Genomic DNA, 11,302 nt, shown 5'->3' with positions numbered 1-11,302 from the left:
GTTTGATACATTAATTGATAATAGATTCATTGATAGATTCATTGATTCATTGATAGAATTGATAGATCATTTATAGATTCATAGATTGATATATTGATTAATAGATTGATAGTTATATTGATGATATATTGATTGATATATCAATTGATAGATTGATTGAATGAGTGATAGATTAATTGATTGATAGAATGATTGATATATTGACACATTAATTTATACATTGAGAGATAGATTGATTTTTGATATATTGATTGATTGATTGTATATAAATATTTAGTATCAGCCCGCCTGTATAGAGAACCAGTGAGCAAGTCTAACCGACCAATAGTCATGAATGCCATAGAATTTGTCGTCTTCCCGGGGGCTGTCAATAGAGAAACAAGGTCAGTGCTTGGGTTAGGTCGAAATTGAATTTTTTCATTTAGATGTAGTACCTATAGGACTAGGCTAGCTAGGATAGCCTAAAACCTTTCAGAGACATGTGTTTAGTTCCCCTTGAAAGGAGAACGCAATTGGTTCGGTGGTTATCTAAGTGGGATATTTTAAGGACAAACCAAAAAAGTTTTCTTTTTATTATAGGGTGAATTCACACTAAATACATTTTTTTTGTAAGTTAGTCTGTCATCTATGCAACAAAAGACATAAAACTTATCTACTTATTATACATGTTTCGTGATTTTCTTTGATTTTTTGGCATAAGTAGGTGTTCCTTCTTTACTTTTCTTTTTTACCACTGAACATCTGCTTTATAACAAACTTTTTCTGGTTGTCTATATCTATTGGATTTTGTGTGCTCCTCCTCTACTTATGGATGTTATCATTCTTGTCAGAGAGTCAGCTGTTTATAATACTAATCCCCAAAGTTTTATAATAAAGTTTTCTTATTTGTTGGCTTAACAACTTTAGGGACTGTTATTGAATTTTGATTTTTTGGATAGTGTTCAAATGTTTCAACCACTAATTTTAGGATGCGCCTGCTGGAGGAGATAGAGAGGTGTGACTGTCCACATTTCCTTCTTCTCTTCCGAGACAATCGTCTACAGTTCAGAGCTCTTTACGCTTTCTACCCGGACACTGAAGAGGTAATCATTAATCTTTCATTGATTAATTGATGGATTGATTTTTTGATTGTTAGATTAAATCAGCCATTTATATTTAGATTGATTGTTTGATTGATTCGTTGATTGATTCGTTGATTGATTCGTTGATTGATTCGTTGATTGATTCGTTGATTGATACATTAATTGATTCATCAATTAATGCCTTTATGATTTAATTAATTTATTGACTGATTCAATTGACTTATTGATTAATAAATTTATATTGATTGATTAATCGAAAACTGGATATGATACAATGCTGTACATAGTCTTTTCGTATGGATGAGAACCGGTTCCTATCCACCGGATACGAATGAATACAAGAAAATATTTTACTTTTTTTAGGTGTTTAAAATTTATGGAAACGGGCCGAAACAAATTGTGGATAACATGATAGACAACTATTATAAATACAATTCAGGAACATAATTTTATCCAACCAATAGGAACTCTAGATTTAGTCATGTGATCTTTATTCAATCAATAGGAACTCTAGATTTAGTCATGTGATCTTTATTTAACCAATAGGAACTCTAGATTTAGTCATGTGATCTTTATTCAACCAATAGGAACTCTAGATTTTGTCATGTGATCTTTATTCAACCAATAGGAACTCTGGATTTTATTATGGTGTTGTTATTCAACCAATTGGAGCCTTTGATTTATTCATGTGATCTTTATTCAACCAATGAGAGCTTTAGATTAAGTCATGTGATCTTTATTCTAAGACAAGCGTACAGACAATTGTAGCTTAGCAGCGCTATCTATACAAAGTAGAATGATGTCTGTCTGTCCTTTAAGATCTCGGTAATTACTGAACCGATCGGATTCTACTCTTCATGGAATATACCTGCTGGTCCTGCGGTGGTTTTAGGCATTTTCTTAGGGGAAGGGACACCACCAACCACCAAAAAAATAAAAAAATCCCTTCGATTTTTTTTTCAATTACCTCTTCGGGCAATTTTTTTTTAACTTTTTCTTTTTAAAAAAAAACGAAAATGGGGTGGTTTTCAACTTTTTCCCCTACCATCTCAAGTGCCCCTAGAGGCTTCTAGGGGAGTAGCTTCTAGTAGTAAACAAATATTATTACTACTGAAATCCTACGTGACCATAGAACTTTGGGTACTTGGGAACCACTTGATAAACCTGATGCAGATATTATAGGCTTTGTCTTTATATTAGGAGCCAAGCCCCTCTTCACCCCCCGGGAGAGTGGGGGGGGGGGCTTAAGACCTCTCCTGAAAATGGACATAACTTAATACATCTTCCTCCATTGTCTTATCCCTCAAGAATCTACCTATCTATCTATCTATCTTTCTTTCTTTCTTTGTTTCTAATCTATATATCTATCTTTCTTTCTTTCTTTCTTTCTATCTATCTATTGATCTATCTATCTATCAATTTATCTTTCTATTGATATATTTATCTATCTTTCTTTCTATCTATCTATCTATCTATTCATCTCTCTATTCATCTCTCTATTCATCTATCTATCTATTTATCAATCTATCTATATATCTATCTATCTATCTATCCAGGGGCGTCCAAGCTTTTTTTTGGGGGTGGGGGTAAATTTTTTTTAATGGGGGGGGGGGGGTAATATAAGAGTATATATTAAAATTGTGTCACTTGTGTCTGCAGGCGGAAAGAAATTTACCCAAATCCACACAAAGCACTTAACTGTTACAATCGATGCCTTCACAATCCACAACGGGCTCTGGTTGGGCAAGAAAACGAGGCTCCCGGACAAGAAGGGCCTACCATTGGTCATTTAGATTGTGTGCTGGCCTACCATTGGTCATTTAAAAAAGTGCTGGCCTACCATTAATTGGTTAATTAGATTTAATATTGAACTACTATTGGTCATTTAGATTGTGTGCTGGCCTACTATTGGTCAATTAGATAGAAAACTGACCTTTTAGATTAATCACTGACCTACTATTGGTTATTTACATTTCTACTGGCCTGTAATTGGTCAGTTAATTTAATAGTCCTGGCCTCTCATTGGTCAGTTAATTTAATAGTCCTTGCCTCTTATTGGTTAATTTTATGGTTAAATCTGATTGGTCATAGTAATTATATGAATTGCTGGCCAATGATTGGTCAGTTTAATAGTAGTTTTGAAAAGATTACTTCTGATTGGCCACAGAATATTGATTAAAATTGTTACTTTTAGAACTTAATAGATACAATACACCAAGAAAAAAGCTTAAATTATCCTTTAAGTTGCAAAAATCTTCAAATCTTGATCATAAAAAGATATTGTGGGTCTTTTTCGCATAATTCCTTAAAGTTGGGTGTTGTGTTATAGTCAAATGCTCTTAATACGTCACACAGAGAGAGATGGGACAATGGGATGTTTATTACTCTAGTCCCCAAAGTTTTATAATAACGTGTTCTTATTCGTTGGCCTAACAACTTTGGGAACTTTAGTGAATTTTGATTGGTTAATTTATTTGGTTGAGTATTTAAACGTTTCAACCACTAATTTTAATAAACAGAAGGGGTAACTTTGTGTTTCATCATCGGGATGTCCATCAATTTATCAGCCATTGTCTTATACCTTTCTCTTTTAAATATATTTCACTGTTCCATGGCAAGATGATTTATTTTAGTGTTAGGCAAAAGTGCCTTTGCAATTGTATCATTAGGTAGGTCTAATAACGCCCATTGTTAATTTTAAAATCCAACTAAATCTAATTTTGAGAAAACTAGATTTGAAAATTTTATGTTCAATTTTCATTCCCTAGGAGTTACCAAACAATCATGACAAGAAAAGCAAATATTATCAATTTAAAATTTTGAACAAGTTTGCTTTTATAAAGTTATTCATAAAACCACTCCTGAAGTGAGTTGATTCATGGCAATTTTTAACAGTTGCTTTGCTAAGGTCACGGAAATTCAGCCTTAAGTAAATTATATAGAGAGTGGTTTTATGAAAGACTTCATAAAAGCAAAGTTGTAAATAATTGAAAAGTATGAATATTTGTTTTTCTTATCATGGAAAGCTCTTAGGGGCTCAAATTTGAACTTGAAATTTTCAAACTTAAAGGGAGAGGTAGGTTTCTGGTAAAATTCGTAAAGGCTTAAAAATAGTAGTAGAGCGATAATATTCACTAAATATGTGTCTTTCTTGTTGAAAAGAACTATAGACAACATTTTTTTTAAAGTTAACATAAATTTTTATCGTTTTACTACTGTTTTTAACTTAAAACACATAAACTTATGGATTTTATCAGAAACCTACCTCTCCCTTTTTCAAAAGTTAGATTTAGTTTGATTTAAAAGTTAGCTTAATAAGAGCATTTAACTACAACCCAACACCTAACTTTAAACAATTACACGAAATAACCACCCTCTTATTATAAATTCGCTGATTTTGAAATGAAAAAGTGGTTAGATATAAAATTGTGTCGTGTCTGTTTTAGTAGAATAGTTATTTATACAACTGTATTATAGACATCTATCCGCGGATATTAAAAGAAAAAATTAAAAGATTAAAACCAGTTTTGATAGGCCCGGGGCCGAAGGCCCTTGCTAACAAAACTGGTATTAGTTTTATAATTTTTATTTTAATATTCGTGGAAAAATGTCTGTATTACGATGTTATACATGATTTTTCAGTATGGCTGACCGAACCGGTTTTAATCAAGCGGATATTTATCGGTTTCGAAGCCATACTGGAAAAGGTTATATGTAATATTTCCCTTGTAAAATAGGAAAAAAATTGTAATATTTTTTTTAAAAAATTTCTGTATTACTTAGCTTAAACTAAAAAGCTCCATTTTAGTGTGGAATAGAACTTTTTAAAAAGTATTTTTTTGTAATCGAGCATTTTTTTGCGTTTGAAACACTACTCCTGTGATGATATAAGATCAGGGATCTAAAGGGATAAGACAATGGCCAATAAATTTATGTACATACCCAATGATGATACACAAAATTACTTCTTGTATGTAGATTTTAATAGTGGTTGATTGCAACGTTTAGATACTCAACTAAATCAACCAACCAATCAATGTTCAATAAAGGTCTCCAAAGTTATTAAGCCAACGAATAGGAAAACTTTATTATAAAACTTTGGGGATTAGTGTAATAAACAGTCCAATGTCCCCTCCCTTCCTGGGATTTTCAATTAAATTTGTTTTATGTGTTTTTTTCCAAGTAGAGATGGGATATTAGGCTGTTTATTACACTAGTCCCCAAAGTTTGATAACCTTGGGGACTTTACTTGAATTTTGATTGGTTTGTTCAGACGTTTCAACTACCACTATTTAAAAAGGGCAATTACATTTTGTATATCATCATTGGGAATGTACTTCAATTTATCGACCATTATCTTATTCCTTTTAGATCCCTAGTTACTCCACTTTTCTTTTACAATGTACTACATTTTGTAAATCTCAAAACTCCACATTTTGCATTTATTTTTGGAATTCTTAGATCATCAATGATATAAATTATTATGTACCTTTTTATTCTTGTTTGCGGGGCTCGGCAGCTATCAACTAGTCTGCAGGGCTCGGCAGCTGTCAACCAGTCGCTATCAATATAAAGAACCTTTTTTTTCTCTAACTTTATATCTCTCCTTCCCTCTTTCTCTCTCTCTAACTTTTTCTTTTTGTCTATCTCTCTCTAACTCTTTCTTTATCTATCTCGGGGCTCGGCACCTTTCTTGGCCAGCCATCAACTAGTCGTTATGGATGCTATCAATATTAAGAACTTTCTCTCTCTCGCTTTCTTTCCCTCTCCCTATGTACCTACATCTTCATTTCTAGCTCTTTCTCTAAAATTTATATCTTTTTTCTCTTGCTTTCTCTTTCTCTCTCTAGAGCACTTTCCCTCTCACCCTTCTCTCTCTCCCTCTCATTCTATCTCTCTCTCTCTCTCTCTCTCTCTCTCTCTCTCTCTCTATTTCTTTCTTTTCTCTCTCTCTATGTACCTACGTCTTACTTTCTATCTTTCTCTCTTTCTCTAAAATTTGTCTTTTCCCATTCTCTCTCTCTAGCTCTTTCTTTCTCCCCCTCTTCTCTCTCTTCCTCTCATTCTATCTCTTTCTTTCTCTCTCTCTCTAGCTCTTTCTTTCTCCCCCTCTTCTCTCTCTTCCTCTCATTCTATCTCTTTCTTTCTTTCTCTTTCTCTCTCTCTCTGCAAGCACACCCCATCCCCCTGAGGAAAAATATTTAAGCAGCAAAACAACTTGAATTTGGCGGCTGGCTGGTGGCTGTTTTGCAGCTGTAAAAATTGTTGTGAAAAATCCTCTAAAATCGCAAAAAAAATTAAATGAAATCATTAAATGGTTATTAACATAAGATTTCATTTTGTAGATTTTTAATGCGATTTTGGAGGATTTTTCACAAAAATTTTTAGTGAGGCAGTGAGCCAAAAGTTTTTTAAGAATCCACCTCTGTTTTTATAAAAGGGAGCTAATATATACACATTTATTTAATGTTTTAAGCATTTTATGTAAATAAAACAATATAATTTTTAGTATAACAAATTAAAAAAAAAAAGTTTTATAATTTTTAATTTTATGAGTTTTTAAGTTATTACCTAACATTTTTACTAAACCTATATTTTTTCTAATTTATATATTATTAATTTATAATTAACCTACCACTTTACCATATTTTTATACATTTTAATTTTATATACCTAACCTAATATATATATTTGTGCTTAAAAATAATGTGGGGGGGGGGGGTGTTAACCGCCCCCCCCCCTCCTCCCATGCTGACTATTTTGGAGGGATGGTAGGGGGCAATTAGTTTTTTTCAGCTATTGTAATACCCCCCCCCCCTTTTTAAGTAACAAATAGCAAATAGATAGTTTTCTTAAGATATTAGAATCATGTAATGTAAAAGAAAAATGCGAATTTTTTTTAAAATGATTAACATAGAAGTCTTAAAGAATAATAATTTTTACATTCTGATAATATATATTTATTATAACCCCGTGGTTTGGGGTAATACATATTACCCAATGGTCGCTATGATATAAAAAACTTGGATCTACTGCAGTTCACGGTTAAATATTTCTGGTAACGAATATCTATGAATTTTTAAGGCTGCTAGCTGCCAAACGGCTGAACGTACACATGTCATGCCCGCACACTGTGTTAAGCGGCATTAAAAGGCCTACAAATAATCTAGTATAGCCAAGATCCAATGAAGAAAAAAATGCGTAAAATAAGTCTTTTTCGCGCATTTATGTACACTGCGAATTAACTGTGCAAGGCTTTTTCTTTACAGTTATAATTCTGTGCGAGCAAAATCTATACTTTCCACCGTTTGGCCGTTAGAAGATTTTAAAATTAACAGACTTTTGGAAATATTCGTTACCACTAATATTTTACCGTGAACTGCACTTAACCCAAAAACTTACTAGAATATTAACTAAGTCTACTAACAACCAAAGTTTATTGTATAAAAATATTAATTTTTATTTTATGCTTTTAGTTATATTTTGTAAAATATTATATATAAAAAAAACTGTAAGGATTTTATTTTTATATTCAGCAATTTCATTTTAAAAAAAGTTTAATCCTAAAATAAATAAATTTTTTTGTACTTTAATATTATTATTTAACTTTTTAGAAATATTTCATATATGAAAATATATTTTTTTGTTTGGTTTTGATAATTGACTTTAAATACGAAAATAAAAATTTATTATTTTTGTCAGCCACGTTTAAGCCTCAGTAAAATCATCATATTATAACCTTAAAATTCAGCTGGATGTCTAAACCTTTTTCTAAACAGACAATCTACATTTTCAGAATTTTATTATTTGCACACAAGCGGATTTAAATTTGAGGCTTATGCGTGGCTGCCGAGCCCTGATTTAAAAGATTTTTGTTTTGATTTCTATAGGAGGATTTGTCTTTTCAATATATTTCAGTTCATAGATTTTTCTTTGAAAATTCGAAGATTTTTTTCCTTAAAAAATCAGCAACGGCTTACAAACTGTTTAAAAATCGGGATGAAAATTCATGTATAGTATGAATGAAGGATGTCCAAGCTTTTTATGTTTAGGGAAGTAAAATGATGGGTTTTAAATGTTTGAGGGTTTCAAAGGTTTGATAGGGGGGGGGGGGGTAATCTAAGGAATTTATAAAACTTTAAGGGGGTAAAATGAAGGGTTGATGAGGGGGGTTAACACCCCTTTACCCCCCCCCCCTTGGACGTAACATGCATAAATTATAGAAACAAAGCAAAATCTAAAATACCAATATAACAAATACCTATTTAATATTTAATTTTCGTATCTGCAGTCAATTGTCTAAATAAAACTAAACTAAAAATATATATTAATTACCAAGTATTGCCATGTTTATTTAGGGGAAAGGGGGGGGGGGTGGAAGATTTGTAACTTTTTGGAAGAAAATATACCAAAAACCGCCATTTATTGGGGAGAATAGTAAAAAACGGCGGTTTTTGGTGCATTTCTTTGCAGAAATTACACATCCCTCCGCCACCAATTACCTATTACCTACTTGATTATTTGTATTTTTATTAGGGTTGGACCGGATACTTTTTTGGCCAGATACCGGATATCCGGCTGATTTCAAATGCTGGAAATCCGGCTGGATATTGAAAAAGACCAAATGTCCGATCGGGTATCCAAATAGTTTCAATATCCGGTATCCGGCCGGATATTAAAAATGGCCGGATATCCGGCCCAACCCTAATTTTTATTCGTTAAAAAAATGAGCTTTTACCGTTCTTTTATACCAAATTAATTCTACTAACAAACCAAAACTCAGGACTTGGTAGCCGCCCCCCAAAAAACCGCCGCAATTTGTATAGATAATTTGGCGGTTTGTCGGCGGTTTTATGGGTGGCTGTCGGGCCCTGCCAAATATACTATTATGTACTAATGTATTAATTATATGAAATTAGCATTATTAAACAATTATTAAAACTATTGAAAAAAATTGGATAGTTCTATGAAGGCAGCTTTAAAGGTTGCTTACGGCAAAACGGCTAGCGGCACTTAACTAGTTTATAAAAATAAATATGTCTTAACTTTTCTACCAATAATTTTAATCTGCACTATCACCCTGATTTATTTGATATAATTGGGGGATGTGAAGTATAGGTCTTTAAAGGGATAAAACAATGGATATTGATATTGATCCCCAATGATAATAAACATAATATCCCCTTCCCTGATATTAATCTAACTCTAATAATGTGTTAAATTTATCTGTAAAAACTGCCGTTTGACCGTAAGCAGCTTTTAAAGTTTAAAAAATAGTTATTTAAACCATTGTTATATAGACAGCTTGCCGGGGATATTAAAATGAAAGATTAAAATTAGTTTTGTTTGCTATGAGGGACCGAAGGCTAATAAAACTGGTGTTAATTTTTACAGATTTTATTTTAATATTAGTGGAAAATTGTCAGTAGTAATACGATGCTATATACATGATTTTTCAGTATGGCTGACCGAACCGGCTCTAATCCAGCGGATTCGAAGCCATACTGGAAAAATAGATAAATTCCAACTGGATCCAAATTATTAGTTATTGGGGGTATAGTCCCTTTCGTGGCAACGCCTCTTGAGGGGCATTTCGTCGTATTTTTTAAGTAGCTTTCCCCCTGTTTTTAGCCCCAGCGTGGCCAATTGCCTAACCCTGCGGGGCAATCACCTAACCTATCAAAAGCTACTGTATAAATACAACAAAACGCCCCTTAAGAGGCGTTGCCACGAAAGGGACTATACCCAATGAATTATTGAAATTGTCATTCTAAGAATGTTTTGTGTAGGAAATCCTTTTTTATATACTAAGTAAATAATAATAATAATAAAAATTGTATTAGTTTTTTTAGTAGCGAAATTACTCTATATTTTGAATTGTCCGTATGTCCGTTTTGGGGTAAAACATGTTTTACTTGGCTCCCATAAAAGATAGATAGCTGAAACTTCTTGTCAATATTTCTTTCATTATGGAGCATAATTAAGTAAACAACATCCTTGGCGGTTGGACTGCTTTTAAGCAGAGTTTTAGGTGCTTTTACTTTTTACAACTGATTTTTTCGGCTTCTATAAAAGATAGACAGTTGAAACTTCTTGTCAATATTTCCATCATTATGGAGCATAATTAAGTATAAAACATCGATAGCGGTCGGACTACTTTTAAGCAGCTTTTTAGCCGCTTTTATTTTTCAAAACTGATTTTCTCGGCTCCTGTAAAAGATAGACGGCTGAATAACTTAGGCAATATTCCCATTAATATGGAGCATAATTAAGTATAAAGCATCAATAGGGGCTGGACTACTTTTAAGCAGCTTTTTAACCGCTTTTATTTTTCAAAACTGATTTTCTCGGCTCCTGTAAAAGATAGACGGCTGAATAACTTAGGCAATATTCCCATTAATATGGAGCATAATTAAGTATAAAGCATCAATAGGGGCCGGACTTCTTTTAAACAGCTTTTTAGTTGCTTTTACTCTTTGCAAAAGATTTTCTCGGCTCCTACAAAAGTTACACAACTGAAACTTCTTGCCTATATTTCCTTCTAAGTGCTCCATAATTAGGTATGAAAAATCTATGGTAGTATGATTGCTTTAAGCTGCTTTTCTTTTTTAAAGATTTTCAGACATAAACCTTAATTTGTTAAGTTTTCGTGATTTTAATTTTTTGCATATTTATTTTCATATAACAGTTAATCTGCTCTATAACTCACTTTGTCCGCTTTTCTATTTCATTATAGATTTTGTGCTTCACTACTTGTGGATGTTGTCATTCTTGTTAGTAGCTAAGCTACTTTATAGTTCACAGTGCCCGTCAGTCCATAACACTATGGGGCAAACATGCTTTTCTTGGCTCCTATTACATATGCTCATCTAATTCATACATTGTTTTGTCCACCTGCATGTTAATTGGGATGCTAGATCAATTCCTAGACTTTCTCATCTCCCATCTGATATAGCGGCAGTAGAAACCACTTTTACTGTTATTAGTTATGATCTGGTGTTGGACCAAGATTCGAACCTATCATCTTTATGACAACAAGCTTATGCGCTACATGTAGATAAAAATATCTTATCTATAATACAAAGTAGAACGATGTCTGTCTGTTTGTTTGTACCAAAGGATATCTCTCACCACTGAACCTATCGTCTTCATCTTTACATGGTAGCTTCTCATGGAGTGGATACAAAACCGCGACATTACAAAAAAAATCTGTAATACTA

At 32.6% G+C, this 11,302-nt stretch overlaps 1 protein-coding gene across 1 annotated transcript; it reads left to right on the top strand.

Moving 5' to 3' along the window:
* The first annotated feature begins 281 nt into the window (after positions 1 to 281).
* Positions 282 to 3,289, top strand: LOC145307138 (patronin-like). The gene is made up of 4 exons (XM_080149498.1): positions 282 to 383; positions 968 to 1,082; positions 1,446 to 1,522; positions 2,743 to 3,289. Exons 1-4 carry the CDS (start codon positions 331 to 333, stop codon positions 2,873 to 2,875), a joined length of 378 nt encoding a protein of 125 aa, XP_080005624.1. The 5' UTR covers positions 282 to 330; the 3' UTR covers positions 2,876 to 3,289.
* The last annotated feature ends 8,013 nt before the right edge of the window (positions 3,290 to 11,302 follow it).

Source organism: Acartia tonsa, chromosome 15 (assembly GCF_053477335.1).
Source record: "Acartia tonsa isolate MP-2025a chromosome 15, ASM5347733v1, whole genome shotgun sequence".
NCBI classification, from domain to species: Eukaryota; Metazoa; Arthropoda; class Copepoda; order Calanoida; family Acartiidae; genus Acartia; species Acartia tonsa.
This window is presented reverse-complemented; position numbering and strand designations above follow the sequence as displayed.